Genomic DNA, 18,441 nt, shown 5'->3' on the forward strand with positions numbered 1-18,441 from the left:
GCTATGCCCTGCAGTGCCCTACTATGTCCTGCTACACCCTGTAATGCCCAGCAGTGCCCTGCTACGTCCTGCTATGTCCTGCTACGCCCTTCTACGTCCTGCTACGCCCTTCTACGTCCTGCTATGCCCTGTAACGCCCAACAGTGCCCTGCTACGCCATGAACTACTACAACTACTATTTCTACTCAAAATTCTTTATTGTGACTATTATTGGCACTGTTCATCACACCCCCGACCGGCACCGTCAGACACCTCCTACCAAGAGTCTGGGTCTGTCCGAGTGTGGTCTAGACCTACTCTATCTGTAAAGTGTCTCGAGATAACTCGTTATGATTTGATACTATAAATAAAATTGAATTGAATTAATTTAATTCACTATATAGTCCACTATCAAATACCTACAATGCACTGCTAATTTGATTGTACATACGATGTAGCCTACATTTTACTCCTGTGTACCCACAATGCAACGCGGGCATGTTTTCCCAGAGGAGAAGCAGCAGAAGTAACCGCGAAAAGAATTAAAAGAAAAAGGAGTGGGCTTGGGTTTCTAAAAACGGTAGAAATGTAACATGCATCATATATAAATACAACCTTTTACTTTCCTCCTGGGTGCTCAGCTTGTTTCAGGGACGTATTAGAAGTATTTGAAGTATTTATGTTTTGGTTTACATGATGCTGGGCGCGCCCACCTCGGTCAGACACGTTACCGACTCATCAGCTGACCTGATATAGTTCACTATTTAATAAACACTATATAGTGAATAGTGAGTGACTAAAAGTGGGAACGGTTTTGAACACAGCTTGTGTATCATCTCCATATCAACGTCTCTCTGTATATCCGTTCTAACTTCAGATTTTTCAGGCTTTTGTGAGGAAAGTAATAGTGAGATACTTGCTACAGTCGCATTTCTAGTATTGATGAAACTGTTTTATTTCTCTGATTTGCCCCTTTGTTCTAACGCAGCTCCCTCTCTTCATTCCCTCTCTAGCTCCCTAAACCATCTACCGCGATCGTTGAGCCTCCGTCCAAAACTCTGCCATTTCAACCAGTTGACATTTTGTAACCGACTTGACGAGCTGACTTCGCTATGAGTTGATTGGCTGTTGAAACAGGTGGTGTGCCTTTCGTCTTGTCACGAATCTTTGGTCTGAACTTGGCTTAAGACACAAAATATTGAATTTTTACCCAACAGACTCTCAAAATCAACATAAAAACTTACTTTGCAACAACTCTAACTGAATGCAAAAACAAATCCTATAGACCAGGGGTCTTCAACGTTTTTTAAGCCAAGGACCCCTTAATTGAAAGACGGATCAGGGACCCCCTACTACATATATTCTATAAAATGAAGTTGCATATTAATCTGGTCCTACAACAACGTTTAGGGCAGCCTAAAGCATTTATAGATTTAGATAGATTTTTTGCATAGAATACTAAGCTATTCAAATAGCCTAATAATTGTTGTTTTAATGTTAACCCTTAAATGTGAAACAGATGTGAAACAGTCAATCCTTTGGGATGAACTGTATCTGTTGATGGCTACCTTATGGCGCTTTTCCATTACATGGTACCTGCTCGACTCGCCTCGACTCTACTTGCCTTTTTGTTTTTTCTTTTTTTTTTAATTTAACAAAAAAATTCTTCTTAAAAATTTTTTATACTCCCTTAGGGGAGTTTAGAGCTGAGGCGAGCCGAGAAGGTGACGTGGAAACCCTGCAGGCTGCTGATTGGTCGGAAAGAATCGTCACTGATCACCGCGTTGCTAGCAGAGACGACATTTTTAAATAGTTTAGCCAGCGGTGTTTTTTAGCTCTGGAGGCTCCACGCAGAGCTTTCTCCGTAGCATACAAGTGGCCTGATGTTTATACTTGTGCGCTGGTGTGTGCGTGTGCGTGTGTCGAGTCGCCTTATGTGTGTGTGTGTGTGTGTGTGTGTGTGTGTGTGTGTGTGTGTGTGTGTGTGTGTGTGTGTGGAGCTGGTGAGCGAGGGAGAAGTGAGACTCTAGAGTCATATATGTGAGAGAAACAAAGCGAGTAGCGACTCTAGAGTCATATATATGTGAGAGAAACAAAGCACTTAATCTGTGAGTCATATATATGTGAGAGAAACAAAGCGAGTAGCGACTCTAGAGTCATATATATGTGAGAGAAACAAAGCGAGTAGCGACTCTAGAGTCATATATATGTCAGAGAAACAAAGAGTCTGCCCTGTTCTTTCTGACCACTGTGGGAAATCTGGAGCAGTAAACGTTAACTATCTCATTGATATCATGTTGTTTACGGAGACGGAGAACCAGGAAATGAGTCGGGGAAAAGCATTGGGAAAAGCAACGCTACTAAGGCAGCTACTGACGACCAGCCACGCTGAGGCGGTAATAAAATCTGCAATGGAAAACGGACGCACAGCGAGTCGAGGCGAGTAGAGTCGAGGCGAGGCGAGCAGGTACCATGTAATGGAAAACGCCATTAGTGACTACATTACTTACTGGCCAGTAAGCCTACCATCAGTGGATTTATATATTTGCCAATAATATGTTGGAATCATGTTAGACTCTTTCATTTTTTAAAAAACTTTCAAAAATTAACAATCACTTGGAGGCCCCCCTGCAGTGACTCTGAGGACCCCCTGGGGGTCCCGGACCCCCTGTTGAAGATCCCTGCTATAGACTAAGGGGGATAAACTGTACAATAACAAAACCTGAAATTAAAAACAGAGGTTGTAATTCTACCTTTTGGCCACTAGATGTCTGTCTTTGACTTCTGAGCGTTCAAACCAAATGTGCGGGCAGGCCTTGACCATGGATCTCTGAATGACCCCCATCAAGCCACCGTGAATTTGGCCAACCTGAAAAAACAAAACACCAATGTCATTTCAACAGACAAGCAGCTGCAATGGAAAGAAAGTGACCCGTGTCAATGTTTTTGCAGCTTCCTGCTGAGCAGCAGTAGAGTTACCATCGCATAGCAGCCGTCGCTGGCCAGGATGATAACATCGATGGGTGAGGTGTGGTTGGCGACACAGATACCCCCGTTCTTGGGTTTATTTTCACTGTAAAAGTGGAAACAGGAAGACTGTTACACTATGTGTCATGAAGACACTTCCTGGAGGATGTATTACCAAGAACTGAAACAATGTTGATTGTTAAAATACACTTAAGATAAGATAATAATAAAGAAAGCAGTCAGGAGACAAAATGATTCTTTTAAATTTGGGTATGCTTTGCCTCTGCCCAGTTTTCTTGGGAGAAACAAAGCAATGGTGGATACGTTTAAAGGTTTGACCCCCAGAGCATGCAGCATCTGAACCTACTCCAGATTCTTAAAGATAGAGTTGCAATCTTAAATAGAGACAGAGAGAGAGAGAGCGCGCTACACTTCCTCCCTTGTCACTATTTTTAGCCCCAGAGTAGAGAGGAACATGTGTTACAACAGGCCAGACAGTGATGGCAGACATTCAGAAGGACGCAAGAAATGATACAGACCCTTGAGCAAATAAATAACCACAGATCTGTTTTATATTTGCATAATATTTTGTTTTATATCAACAGGTTACACGGTTGACGGGTTGTCTGTTGACACAAATATTATTAAAGTGCTCATGTTGTGCTAATTTTCAGGTTCATAATTGTATTTAAAGGTTGTACCAGAATAGGTTTACGTGGTTTAACTTTCAGAAAACACCATATTTTTTGTTGTACTGCAGCTCCTGTTTTCACCCTGTGTGTTGAGCTCTCTGTTTTAGCTACAGAGTGAGACATCTCACTTCTGTCCCATCTTTTTTGGGAGTCGCACATGCTCAGTAGCTAGGTAAGCAGGGCTTAATTTGAGCCGGAACACGTTCCGGCACCTCAGACGTTGGATCCGGAGCCTTTTTATTGGATCTGGCACCTCCTGTGTCACCAGGAAAAAATGAATCGCCTAAATCACGTGTCAAACTCAAGGCCCGCGGACCAAATCCGGCCCGTTGCAGATTTAGATCTGGCCCGTATATCAATTTGGGTTCACAATACATTTTGGCCCGCCTAGTTGCGCGCCAAACCAAAAACACATGGAAAGTGTTTTTTAAACTGCAATTACCTGACCATTCAATTCAATTTGCCGACTCTGAGACTCAGAAATCCCCCCAGAAGGAACTCTTTGATGACTTTTGTAGGGCTTAATGCGACAAAAAGCGTACAAAAATGTCGGAAAATGCAACAAATTTACAAAAAAGGTGACAAATATCTGAGAAAACCACAAAAACATCGGAACAAAAATGAGGAAAAAAAGCTACCAAAATGTAAAAAAATAAATAAAATGACATGCATTAACAAAAGTACGTCAAACTCTCTATGTCTGGCCCTTGGTGTGATCCTCTTTTTCCAGTGTGGCCCTCTGGGAAAATGACACCCCTGGCCTAAATGAAAAAAATAAACTACAGTTTGTGTAGTGTTCAATGTTGTTATCTGTCTTGTTACTCGTTATTCCCCTTTGAAGTTCCACAAAAATCTTGTGTTTGCATTTTCGATGCGTTTTGAGGTGAATTTTCAGGGTTAAGACGGAGGGAGGGAGGGAGGGAGGGAGGGGAGACACTTCAACAGCGCGGCGCTGCACTTGTGCTGGTTGAGATTAGAGCTTAGAGCGAGCCCAAAAAAAATCAAGCCTGACCCTACCCGAGCACGTGCACGTTGTGTCCGAGCCCGATTTCAACCCGACACTTTTCTAATACGTGGGCGGTTATATCTGACGTTCTCAACTACAATTCAGAGTTGTTTGAACTGCAGAAATCTGTTTAAAATGATCTTAATGAATAATGCAACAAGAGCGAAGCATGTAAACTGCGCTGTTTTTTTTAAAATTCAGAATGGAACAGATTGCAAATGGATCCGAATGAAGAAACGTTAAAAAAAAAAAAAGCCCAATGCATTTCTCTGTGAGGACTTGCCTCCCCCTCAGGGGTAGCTTATGCATGGAGAAGTAACAAAAGAGGACGTTGAAGGCTGACGATCAAGCTCCATGTTGCACTTAAGCTCCACAATACAGGCCCAACAGCCCCGGTGTGATGCGGGCGAGAGGAGGAGACTCAGGAGCATGACACGTGTTGCATTTTGTAACTGTAGTCCAACTTGTGTAACTTTTTGAACACATTTGTTACTTTGGCCCAAATATAGCCTATAGCCTATAGATAATATTTCTGATTATGGCATAGCTTACTCCCCACCCAGTTAGGCTAATAAAGTAATGTAATGTAATGCTTGATCAAGGGCCTGGCCCGGGGATAGTGGCGGAAAACAACGGCCCGGCTCGGGCAGAGAATCTAAACTCTAGTTGAGATTGCTGTTATAGCTTCATTTCACTCATGGGGAAAATGTCAAAAAGACAACAAAGTTTGCTTAACTTGTTCAAATACGCTGGCCAGTCTGATCCCAAACGAGCAAAAAACGTTTCTGTCGATCAAGAATGTGGAGACCACGGTGGGTTTTTTGGTTAATTAAGTCCGATGGATAACTGCTGCTTGTGAAAAACCTTTTTCAACCGATGCCAGCCCACCTCCGGCTCCGCACCCACTGTACAAGAAAAACTACTAGCCAGCCCAAGCAGAGATGAGGGTGTGTCCACTTTAAAGTACTAGGTATTAGGGACTACTAGCCAGTCAGAAGCAGAGTATGAGGGCGTGCCCTGACAGTACCTAGGTAAGGACTACTAGCCAGTCAGAAGCAGAGTATGAGGGCGTGCCCTGACAGTACCTAGGTAAGGACTACTAGCCTGACAAGCAAGCTAGTGTGATCCAAAACAAGCCCGCTTTAGCCAGTAACCATGGCTTCGACTCAGCTGTACAACCTAGACTGGAGCAAGACATTTCAGAGTGGTACCTTATTTAAATGTTAACTAATTAATCTTTCATACGTAACGTTTTAATTCTGCACTGTCTCCTGGACATGGCGATACAGCTATCTGAACTCTTCGGGCCTCCGCTCTAACTAGCTTGGTTTGAGGGAGTAACACGCTAGCAGCTAGGCAAGCATTATAACGTGTGTTACAATGTGACGCACATGGGCTTTTCACTTTGTAAACCTATAACATGCACAAAAAGATATATAACACAATAAAGGAAAGGGAAAAAGCCAAAAAGCATAATATGAGCCCATAAATGTTTGCCTTTGCCGTTCAGTAAAACGACTAGAACCAGCTAGAAAACATTCACATTTCACAAACTGACAGAGAAGTTTGAATCTTTTTCATAAAAAAACAAAATAGTTGCTGATTAATTTAATAGTTACACTAAACCAATAACCTTTGCAGCTCTAATTACCAGGATGAGCAATCTCACTAACAATGTCCCTCGAGCTTCAACTTAAATGTTGTTTCAAAGGTTTCATTTCAGATTCAGTCAAGCCTGCTGCGGTTAACCAGCAGCTGTTTTGTTTCAACTACAGTTGATAAATACAATACATCAACTTCCTCCTCCACATCCTCCTGCATGTGCCTAGCCACTCTATAAAAACCCCATGTACCGCTTCACGTTCCTCTTAGATTCACACTCTGTAACATTTGCATAAAATGTCAAAAAAAAAAGCTTCACTCACAAGCAACAAAATCCTCACTGCCAACATCCCTTCAATAGTAACACTGGTGCACAATATTGCACCCTTACAGGAACATGCCGACTTATTGGGAGTTTATCTTATTCACCGTAACCCCCAGAGTTAGACTAGTCCATACATACCCTTCTCATCTCAGTGCGTGCTGCAACGCTGTCTGACGGTTCCAGCAGCATCAGGCCAGCACAGATCCTGCAGGTGACTGGTTCCAGTAATCCTACTGCTCAATTGGTAGACAAGAATAACACAAGACATGTTCCTTTTTGCATATGTGATTTGTAGAGTAGTGACATAAAAAGTAACGAGATACAGCCATCTTCTAACCGCGAACCAAACCGGAACTATATTCTCAGGCGGAAGAATATAGTACTTGTTTGTTTACGGATAGAAGACGGCTGTGTCTCATGTTACGTTGTTTTTTGTACACGCTGTGACTCTACAAATCACAACATGTAAATAGGAACATGTTGGTGTTATTTTGTCACTTTTGTCACAATTCGGAGCAGTAGGCTAGTTGGAACCAGTCACCTGCCTGCTCTGTGCTGGCCTGATGCTGCTGGAGCCGTCAGACAGCCTTACAGCACGCACTGAGATGAGAAGGGTATGTATGGACTAGTCTAACTCTGGGGGTTACTGTGAGAAGGGTCTGTATGGACTAGTCTAACTCTGGGGGTTACTGTGAGAAGGGTATGTATGGACTAGTCTAACTCTGGGGGTTATTGTGAGAAGGGTCTGTATGGACTAGTCTAACTCTGGGGGTTACTGTGAGAAGGGTATGTATGGACTAGTCTAACTCTGGGGGTTACTGTGAGAAGGGTCTGTATGGACTAGTCTAACTCTGGGGGTTACTGTGAGAAGGGTCTGTATGGACTAGTCTAACTCTGGGGGTTACTGTGAGAAGGGTCTGTATGGACTAGTCTAACTCTGGGGGTTACGGTGAATAAGATAAACTCCCAATAAGTCGGCGTGTTCCTTTAACTCTTAGAGAACGGCCGGCAGCCGCGGGAGGTCGTTCTTCACACGATCCTGTTTAAAATCGATCTAACAGAGCATTCGTTCTTTTTCCTGCAGAAAAGATAAGGCTTCTGCATTACTTTGAACGCTCGTGATGGCGTTCTCCTGTTACGTGACGCCTGTGTGACACCGTTCTATTGCAGATGAAACTGTCAAAACGCATTTACGCTCTGCTCATTAAAATGAGCATATCTCTGTGGCCGGGTTGGTTCAGTGGTAGAGCAGGCGCACATGTACCGAGAGGTTTATGCCTCCACGCAGAGGGCCAGCGTTCGAATCCGACCTGTGACGATTTCCTGCATGTCTTCCCCCCTCTTTCTCTCTCCCCTTTCTCACCTAGCTGTCCTGTCAAAAATTAAAAAGGTGGAAAAGCCCCCAAAAAATTAGCATATCTCAAAAACTACTTTTTTTTTTTATTTTTTATTTTTTTTTTACATACTTTTAATAACTTCTGGCGTGTTAAGAAGTATTTTGTTCATGTTTCTACATTCAGAAATCTTTTGGATCAATATGTTGTGTGTGTGCTCATCTAGTAAAATTTGATGAAAACAGGGTTAAGGATAGTGAGACACGTGCTTGCTAGTTAGTTAAGTGAAGTCAGCAGCTCCAAGCGTTGTATTTTATGTTTACAAAATGACTGTAGCTTGACTGACTTGGCTTTGTGTACGAGATGGCATTACTGACGAGGGCTTTGTGCTTAAGAGAGGCTCGTCTCTGCTGCAATGAATATGAATGTAGACCGTCTGAGTCTAGCCTCAGGCAGCCTCCCTTTCACACTCACACACTCTGGGTGCTCGCATTACAAGAGCTGACACACCCTGGTTTCTGCTCTCCGAAGATAACTTATCCATCATTATGTAACCTCACGTAGACCCCTTTCCCTGCAAGGCAAGAGGCCTGCGAAGAATGTTTTAGTACAAGAATCATGGGACCAGGTGAACAAGACGAGCAGCATTTGAGCGGCTTGTTTAAAACAATCCAGTAACTTCTGATTAAATGGCATGGCATTTGGAAAAGCTATGAGTTGCAACATGTTTTCTCTTGAAATATTAGTTAAAAAAAAGCACAAAAAAACATGTTGTACCAAAAGCATAATGCTTTATAAGGTCAAACCTTCTAAATAACATTTGTGCCATTGACACCATTTGTCCTTAATTTTTGTGCGCATCAGTACAGAGCTCTGTCCCAATAAAATTGGATTTTTTTTTTTGTGAGGTCAATAATTAAAAGGTGCTGTAGGTAGGGTTGTGAAGATCCGGGACTTAACCAAAAAAATTGAACATTGACAACTTCTCAGTCCCTCCCCCCTTTCCACTAAAGCCCAAAACGGTCTCCTAAGCCCCTCCCCCCACAAGGGAGAATGAATGCATGCGCATGAGCAGTGATTGAAACTCAGTTAGACACCCCCCTGGCCCTGATTGGTGCATCTGAACAGGGAGCTGTGGATTTTTGCAAATCTCACTACAAATCACAATAGCCAGATTTATTTTTAAATGACCTGCTTCATGTAGTTCTACTGGAACATAGGGTCAGGTTCAGCTAATATGACAGAAAGGTAGTTTTAGAAGTCTTACCTACTGCAGCTTCAACACTGGCAATGCTAAACCTTTAGTTTTAGTAAAGGCCTTTGCAGAGCTCTGGATACATGTGATTAATCATTATGTAAAACTGGAAAACATAATTTATCTATCAATATTTTAGTTACCTAACCGATAAGACTGACTGACGTGCGTCGTCGTTTCCAAAAGGTCTCCCAAAGTCCGTACAGACTACAAAGCAACCGCGGAGTTTTCAAACCAAAGTGTTTCCAAATGTCTCCGTTTTAGGGGATAAGAAACGTCCAAGTAGTGTGGACGTGAGGCGTAAACGTAGCAAAAGATGTTCGTTTTTAAACCAAAACGTAGTGTAGATGTAGCCTGTGGCTGCCCACTGCTCCTAATTAGTTTGGACGGGTTAAAAAGCAGAGAAAACTTGACAATAAAAGGAAATATTATAAAATATGATATTAAGGAAACCGGTCTGGCTGCTATGGGTTTTTTATGGATTCATTGTTTTGCTTCCATTATTTCTGTTGACATCATAACCTAAGTTAGATGCATCGGACCTAATAAGGTTCCCTGAATGTCTCATGTGTTTGCATACAGTATACAGACTACAGAATAACTCCCACATCTTCCCTTTTACAGGTGCACACCCTGACCTTATCTGACAGGGTCTGTAAACATGTTACCAGGAAGTACACCACTGCTGTGTTAAAGTAATTCTGTTATAAGAGGAGTCTAAAACTATTTGCATCGGACGTGAACCCAGCACGTCTGATGGAAGTTGGGGGAGAAGGTCCCTTACCTGTTATGGTAGGTGATAATGGCCGTCAGAGCTCGGACACATATTCTGTAGCACATCAGATGGACTTTCTCACTCAGAAGGTTTTTTAACCTGCGAGAAAAAGGCATAGAACAGCATGACGTGCTCCGTGTGTCAACGTATTATTTTTGATAAATCAAAACAGACCAGCTTGTCGTCAGTCTCACCTTCCGCTTGGCAGCAGCCCGATAAGACAGGTGAGGAAAACGAGGAGGCCGACACCGGTGAAGGCCAGAGTTACCCTGAAAGAGACGGACAGGCAGGTTACATCTGACCCTGCAACAGGGAATCTCTTAACAAATAGTCTCCAAAAAGTCTCGCATTGCCAGACCTTCCTCCACAGCGCTGCAGAGGAGGGTCTGGCTAGTCCACACAGCATTCCTGGATGGGAGGAAAAACGTGCTCTGGTTTATTGGCATTTCTTTAAACCAATCACAATCGTCTTGGGCATTGCCATCCCATCTATTTTTTCGTGACATGATTTGTTTTAATAAGTTTACGGACTTATATAACCTTTTAGCTTAGGATGATTATAAGGATATAAAGAATTTGAAGAAATTCCAAGAAATTCCATCACAATATGTGAAAATACCAATGTAGGCATTTAAATGCGAGAACATGATCCTTAGCCAAAGAAGTCTCCTTCTGTACTACAGGTTCTCTTGTCTGAGTAACCACCCAGATATAGGGCTGGGTACCGAACGTCGATACTTTTATGGTATCGAAAAAAATATTCCAATCCTATGAGTATCGAAAAATTCTTTATCTTTCGGTGCCAAATTTCGGTTCCAAAAGCGTCTTAGCGTGTAAGCGCAAGCTTATCTGTCCTCTCTGCATACTGACACAGAGCGGAGCTCCGACACACACACACACACACACACACACACACACACACACACACACACACACACACACACACACACACACACACACACACACAAAAAAAACACACACACACACACACACACACACACACACACACAGAGGTGAGGACGGAGTAAACAGTCTGCAGTTTTGTTGAAGTCACAGAGAGTCACGGTTGGTTTCAAGTGTGGTTACAGTTTTTTAAAACTTCACGCAGATAGCGTTTGCTGTGATATGATATTAATGGCGAGCCGAAAGCGGTCGCGGTGCTGTTGACGTTCCACTTCCTCTTACAAGCAGCCACAACGGTGGTTTCTCTGCCCTGGTGACTGACTGACAGGCTGAGCTTGCAAGGCAAGGCACTTTTATTAATGTTACTCTGAGTGAGCAGTTTTACCAGATTTTTTTAATTTTGATAACTGTTTTGATTCACAATTAAGGTGGAAATAAAAGCTTTGTGTTTAATGTATTTTTGTTGATGTTGAAATGGATTTTAAAACATATGGTATCGAAAAAAGTATCGTTAGGAATTGGTATCGAAACTGAGGTATCGAAATTGGCACCGGATCGAAAGATTCTGAACAATACCCAGCCCTACCCAGATAACATTGTTATCCAGGGGTGCGGGGTTCTGGTTATCTATTACAACTTCCACGCTCTCCGCTGTCACTGCTAATAGACTGCCGACCCTGCAGGAAGGAAGGTGAGGATTAAACTGCCCGACAGGTCGACTTAATTTGGATGAACCAATCACTCGTGGTTGGAGGAGGTGTTGATTTAAATTGGGAGAGATTCAGAAACTAGAGAGGTACGGGTGTCATGCTCTCATGCGAGTGAGCCAGGTCAATATTCAACCAGACAGTAACTGAGAAAATCCATTAACCGGACGGGACACTGCAGCGTCTGTCTGTGCAGCAGTGGCCTGATTCGTCTCCCCACCGGCAGTTGGAAACGAGCCAGCCAGGCTTAGTACTGAGTCACTGTCCCTGTGACCGGCTAAGCTAAGGATCTCCCTCTTTAACTCCCTGCATGTGCCAACATTTAAAAAAGGAACACGCCGACTTATTGGGACTTTAGCTTATTAAGTCCATACATGGGGAGGCCTCTAGCTCACCCAGTGAGAGCGTTCGCCCCATGTCGGCTGAGTCCTGCAGCGGCGCAGGTTCGAATCCGACCTGCTGCGCTTCGCTGCGTGTCATCCCCCATCTCTCTCCCCCTTTCCTGTCTATCCACTGTCACTGTATAATAAAAATGGAAAAGCCCCCCAAAAATAATCTAAAAAGATAAGTCGATACATACCCTTCTCTTCTCCGTGCGTGTTGTAACTCTGTCTGGCACACCTACCGCTAGCCTAGCTTAGCTTAGCACAGATCCTGGAGGTAACCGGCTCCATCTAGCCTAGCCTAGCTTAGCACAGATCCTGGAGGTAACCGGCTCCATCTAGCCTAGCTTAGCTTAGCACAGATCCTGGAGGTAATGGGCTCCAACTAATTTAAAAAAAAAGTGGGGCGGCCTCTAGCTCACCCAGTGGAGCACGCGCTCCATGTAGGCTGAGTCCTTTGCAGCAGCCTGAGTCCTTGCAGCAGCCTGGGTTTGAACCTGCGGCCCTTTGCTGCGTGTCATCCCCTCTCTTTCTCTCCCACCTTTCTGGTCTATCCAGTGTCACTATCTAATAAAAGGGAAAAGCCCCAAAAAAATTAATAAAAATGTTTTTTAAAAAAGAAGTACATTTCCCAATACATTTTGTGTCTCTTTGTAGACGTGTTGCGTCTCTTTTTCACATCACTTTGGATCGTTATTGTTACAATATCTGTGTCTAAAACTTTCGACAAGCTAGAGCAGATAATAAAGAAGTAACATTCAAAAAGCTTAAAGACAAAACTTAAAAGCTATAGAAGTCCAACTACAATCATTAGATCTGAGAAAAGCTGCCCAAAATGGCTCGGATGCTGCACCTAAACCTTACAGTGGCAGGGCAAACCCTGTTAATGTGTTCAGTTTTCTTTGAAAGCATGCGTGGTAAGGGTCACTCTCCTAAATAAAGAAACCTCTCCGAGGAGGTACGGCTGATACCTGAGAGGCAGCAGGAAGCCGTAGCGGATCAGCAGGCCGAGCCCCCAGAGGACGGTCAGCCTCAGGCTGATGTAGTGGAAGTTGTTGTTGCTGCGAGTCAGCAGATTCCAGGACTCCAACTCCTCGGCAGAGAACCGCTTGGTCACCTCATCGTCCATGATGCTCTCCACTCCTCGCCGGGCAAAATAGAAGATGTCAGACATCTCGAACTCGGGGGCTGAGTCCAGGTCTCTGTTGCTGCCGCTCCGCCTGATCTCCTTGATCTCCTCCTCCAAGGAGGTGGGCTCCCTGGCGATGATAGCTGCAACAGTCCAGGGAGAAAACAGGTCAGCGAAACTCGTCTCTTAAGGCTACATCTACACGACTTTTCACTTTTAAGTGACATTTTGAGACAAAACCGAACTCCATCCACACAAGCGTTTAAAGGCACACTATGAGTGGTGGTGATGGCGCAGTGGATGTGACACATGCCTTTGGTGTGGGAGATCTGGGTTCAATTTCCAATGCGATACGTAAACCAATGTGTCCCTGAGCAAGGCACTTAACCTCTGGTTGCTCCAGAGGGGTGTGACCTCTGACATAGAGAGCAATTGTAAGTCGCTTTGGATAAAAGCGTCAGCTAAATGACATGTAATGTAATGTAGCCATGCAAGATTTGCACTTTAATGTAACAGCTTCAAAGTAATTTCGATGGTAAACGAACTCGTAGTAGGGCGAATCATCCCGATAGCAAAGCAGGGGGGGGGGGAACCCAAGTTTGGTAGGTGGCACCCCGCCAAATCTCGCAATCAGGCCGTGAGTGCAGAGACGGCTCTGCATACGACAGTAACGTTAAATACAAGTACTCCACAGCGACTCTAGAGGTAGCGGTTTGACAAAAAACGCAAACTGCATAGTATGCCTTTAAGCTCCAGTAGTAGAACTAATCTCCGTCCATATTAACACGTCTGACAACATGTATCACATGACCGTTCACGCACACTGGGCATGTGCGTGCCGGTGTAAACAGGAAGCAGACTGTCTGTTGGAAATCATGGATGTAGAAGTTAAAAATACAGAAAATACTTTAGAGAAAGAACAACAACGGTGATAAGTAGGGGCTCGGAAAGCGCCGCAGTAGTGTGTGACAGGACAGTAGGTGTAAATGTTGCAGAAGATTTTTGTTTTTAAACCAAAACGCAGTAGTGTAAACGTAGCTTAAAACAAATACACCTACTGAATATGTACGATGATAGTACAGCTTACCATTTGAGTAGGGTTTGTACAGGTGGTGATTATTTTCTTTCGCTCCTCTCTCTATCCTGAGTGTGGCCCACTGCAAAGACAGAACAAAAAGGTGCATAAAAATACAAGGGACACAAAATACACAGAATGCAGCAGGTTCATGTTACTTCATCAACAAATTAAACAATAACAGAAGGAAGGCTCACATTGAACTGTGTTTGTTGTGAGTCTAAAACGCTGCCGTTGTGCCAAAAGTTACTAGCGTAACTGTAGATGTTGTTAACCCTGACTTTCTAAATTTGAAAATTCAAGAAACTCAAATCAACATCAGATCAGAGTCACAGCTGCTTCCTGCTCACGTTTTGGTTCTCTCTCTATTCTGAGTGTGGTTGTTAATGCAGCAAAAGATCAAGACAAGTTGAGGAAACATTACATCCTCATTTAGCTGACTCTTTTATCCAAAGCGACTTCCAATTAAGTGCTTTCAACCCTGAAGGTGCAAACTCCAATAACAAGTAGTAAGTGCCAAGTACATTAGCTTCAAATAAGCAAAACTACAAATTTATCCGAGGTGCAGTCTGAAAAGATGTGTTTTTAGCCATCGGCCGTCCTGATGTCAATGGGGAGCTCATTCCTCCATTTAGGAGCCAGGACAGCAAACAGTCGGGATTTCGTCATTGAGTGATTCATGGACCTTTTTCACAGCAGCCATGTTGACGTGCCATCGTAGGAAAAGCACAGCTGAAATTGATAACCTTAACGATGGCTTAGTTCCATCAAGTGTCCCAGTAAGCTATCCGTTACCCCTTTTCCACCAACAAGAACCAGGTGCTGGTTCAGAGCCAGAGCTCTAGTGCCGGTTCGGAGTTGGTTCGACTGACGAGCCTCCAAAGATCCGGTTTGCTTTTCCACAGAGCTAAAGAGCCGGCACAGAGCCAGGTCTCACGTCACTGTATACGTCTCATCTTTCCCAGCAACGTTAGCGCAGTGGCGCCAAACACAAACACACCATCAACAATGACGTTGCTTTGCTATCGATGTTCATGGCTTTGCGGACCTACGTCGGCGTCCAAACTCGGCAGAGCCAACGTGTTCGCGCGACTCGCCCTTTATAGTGCAAGAAAGCAGCTCGTTTCCTCCTACTGCTCCACGTTTAATTGCGTCCATCGTGTTTATCTGTTAATTCAAAAATGGTGCTCACAAGTTTCTGTTCGTCTTGTTGGTCACGGTAACCCCGCCCCCAGCCGCTGACATAAGCGGTTCTTACTTCTGGCCCAGCAATGATTTGGTGCTACTTAAGAACCACTTTTACTTGTTCGGAGGTGGTGCTCGAAAAACAAAGAACCGATTTGAAACTAGGATCTGGCTCCGAACCAGCACCAGCTCTGCCTTGGTGGAAAAGGGGTATCAGTGAGTCAGCATGCCCAATACCAGGGCCTCTCCTAAGTGGAATGCAGCCATCAGTAATGGTTTAATACCAGGGCCTCTCCTAAGTGGAATGCAGCCATCAGTAATGGTTTAATACCAGGACCTCTCCTAAGTGGAATGCAGCCATCAGTAATGGTTTAATACCAGGGTCTCTCCTAAGTGGAATGCAGCCATCATTAATGGTTTAATACCAGGACCTCTCCTAAGTGGAATGCAGCCATCATTAATGGTTTAATACCAGGACCTCTCCTAAGTGGAATGCAGCCATCAGTAATGGTTTAATACCAGGACCTCTCCTAAGTGGAATGCAGCCATCATTAATGGTTTAATACCAGGGTCTCTCCTAAGTGGAATGCAGCCATCAGTAATGGTTTAATACCAGGGCCTCTCCTAAGTGGAATGCAGCCATCAGTAATGGTTTAATACCAGGACCTCTCCTAAGTGGAATGCAGCCATCAGTAATGGTTTAATACCAGGGTCTCTCCTAAGTGGAATGCAGCCATCATTAATGGTTTAATACCAGGACCCTCTCTAAGTGGAATGCAGCCATCAGTAATGGTTTAATACCAGGACCTCTCCTAAGTGGAATGCAGCCATCATTAATGGTTTAATACCAGGGTCTCTCCTAAGTGGAATGCAGCCATCATTAATGGTTTAATACCAGGACCTCTCCTAAGTGGAATGCAGCCATCAGTAATGGTTTAATACCAGGACCTCTCCTAAGTGGAATGCAGCCATCAGTAATGGTTTAATACCAGGACCTCTCCTAAGTGGAATGCAGCCATCAGTAATGGTTTAATACCAGGACCTCTCCTAAGTGGAATGCAGCCATCAGTAATGGTTTTGAATACACCTGTGCTTTTCGTACTATGACATGTCAACGTGACTGCCGTGAAAAAGGTCTATTGTCCCTCGCTGTGAGGGGGCAGCGAGCAGGTTGGCTGATGCAGAGCGGAGTGGGCGGGTTTGGGTGTAGGGTTTGACCAGGTCCTGGGTGTAAGCTGGGGCCGATCCATTCGAGGCCCTGTATGAAAGTAGTAGTGTCTTGAAGCGGATGTGGGCGGCAATTGGTAGCCAAATTACAAGCTTCAACTTTGTTAACGTCAAAACAGTAAAAGTTACCCTGACCCTGGGCGAATAATGTGCATGGCCTATCTGTTAACCACGGCCTTGTTCTGAGACACTGTACGTAATAATGCCCACTTCCCTCTCTTCAATATGTAGACAAAAACACACAGAGGCAGGAAAAGAGCGCAGTGTTCAAGATGTAAGACAAGCAGGACAGATCAGGAAATGTCTGATTGGTAAGTGTTGGGTGTTTTCACTTGGCCAACAGTCTCAGACTTCAGTTTTTACCACAACACACGATGACTCAGAGGTTTGTCTGCACCAATTAATGCTACAGCAGGAAATAGTTTACAGCACACACGTCCAACTCCAGGCCCGCGGGCCAAATCTGGCCCCTCGCAGACTTTGATACAGCCCACACATCAATTTAGGTTCACAAATTGCCCTTCTTTGTATTGTACTTAATTTGTATTTATTTTATTTGTCCCTTTCTCTTTCTTAATTTGCTTTATATCTTTCTTGCATTCGTTTTTATTAATGTAATATGATAGATAGATAGATAGATAGATAGATAGATAGATAGATAGCACTTTATTGTCCGTATACACGGAAATTTGTCTTGCAATACAAGCTCCAACAATCACCACACAACAACCTAAAAACAAAAGCTATAAACATAGAGACATCAATACAACATAGATACTTAATTAATTAATATGAGGGGTGGGGGGCTGCCCTGCAAGAGTGGTCATAAATAACCATACATATATAGACAAGGTAAAAAGGGTGATGATGTGTTGACCTGCCAAGGGACTACAGACGAAAATGATCTTTTTTTCTAACTCTGGCTCATTTACATTTTGAGTGTAAACAAAAGATGTCAATTGATGTGCATTGTCCCTTTTTAAATAAATAATTTTGGGCCACCTAGTTTTTGTCTCTTTTTCAACCTTTGGTCAATTTTTTTCGGAAGTTTTTGCCACTTTTTTTGGCACCTTTTCCAACTCTTTTCTCTCTCTCAATGTTTTTGTCGCTTTTTTCCAGCGTTTGTTGCTTTTCCGACCTTTTTTTTCTTTGATGGATAAGTACATTTTTTGCAGACTTTTAAGGGCCAAACTGGGATAAGTGAGAAGACTTTTAAAGACATGCAATAATAGTTTCTCTACAACTCTACACGTCAGGCCCTTTGTGTGGTACTTTAATCCAGTGTGACCCTTAGTGAAGGTGAGTTTGACACACCTGGTTTAGAGCATATACATACAGTGCCTTGCGAAAGTATTCGCCCCCTTGAACGTTTCGACCTTTTGCCACATTTCAGGCCTCAAACATAAAGATATAAAACTGTAATTTTTTGTGAAGAATCAACAACAAGTGGGTCCCAATTATGAAGTGGAACGAAATTCATTGGCTATTTCAAACTTTTTTAACAAATAAAAACTGAAAAAGTGGAAGTGCCAAATTATTCAGCCCCTTTACTTTCAGTGCAGCAAACTCTCTCAGAAGTTTAGTGAGGATCTCTGAATGATCCAATGTTGACCTAAATGACTAATGATGATAAATAGAATCCACCTGTGTGTAATCAAGTCTCGATATAAATGCACCTGCTCTGTGATAGTCTCAGAGGTCCGTGTAAAGCGCAGAGAGCATCATGAAGAACAAGGAACACACCAGGCAGGTCCGAGATACTGTTGTGGAGAAGTTTAAAGCCGGTTGGATACAAAAAGATTTCCCAAGCTTTAAACATCCCAAGGAGCACTGTGCAACGTTAATATTGAAATGGAAGGAGTATCAGACCACTACAAATCTACGAAGACCCGGCCGT

The 18,441-nt window shown here is 43.5% G+C and overlaps 1 protein-coding gene across 1 annotated transcript in view; it reads right to left on the reverse strand.

The window, feature by feature from the left end:
* Positions 1-18,441, reverse strand: part of LOC120560824 (glycerol-3-phosphate acyltransferase 4-like) — a 36,441-nt gene that overhangs the window by 9,264 nt on the left and 8,736 nt on the right. The window contains exons 3-8 of the mRNA XM_039803692.1: positions 14,145-14,214; positions 12,900-13,200; positions 10,130-10,204; positions 9,945-10,034; positions 2,959-3,052; positions 2,733-2,848 (exon numbers count right to left, since the gene is read on the reverse strand). Coding sequence (XP_039659626.1) covers positions 2,733-2,848; positions 2,959-3,052; positions 9,945-10,034; positions 10,130-10,204; positions 12,900-13,200; positions 14,145-14,214 — 746 coding nt within the window. The remainder of the gene's footprint in view (positions 1-2,732; positions 2,849-2,958; positions 3,053-9,944; positions 10,035-10,129; positions 10,205-12,899; positions 13,201-14,144; positions 14,215-18,441) is intronic.

This window comes from Perca fluviatilis, chromosome 6, assembly GCF_010015445.1.
Source record: "Perca fluviatilis chromosome 6, GENO_Pfluv_1.0, whole genome shotgun sequence".
Classification (NCBI taxonomy): domain Eukaryota; kingdom Metazoa; phylum Chordata; class Actinopteri; order Perciformes; family Percidae; genus Perca; species Perca fluviatilis.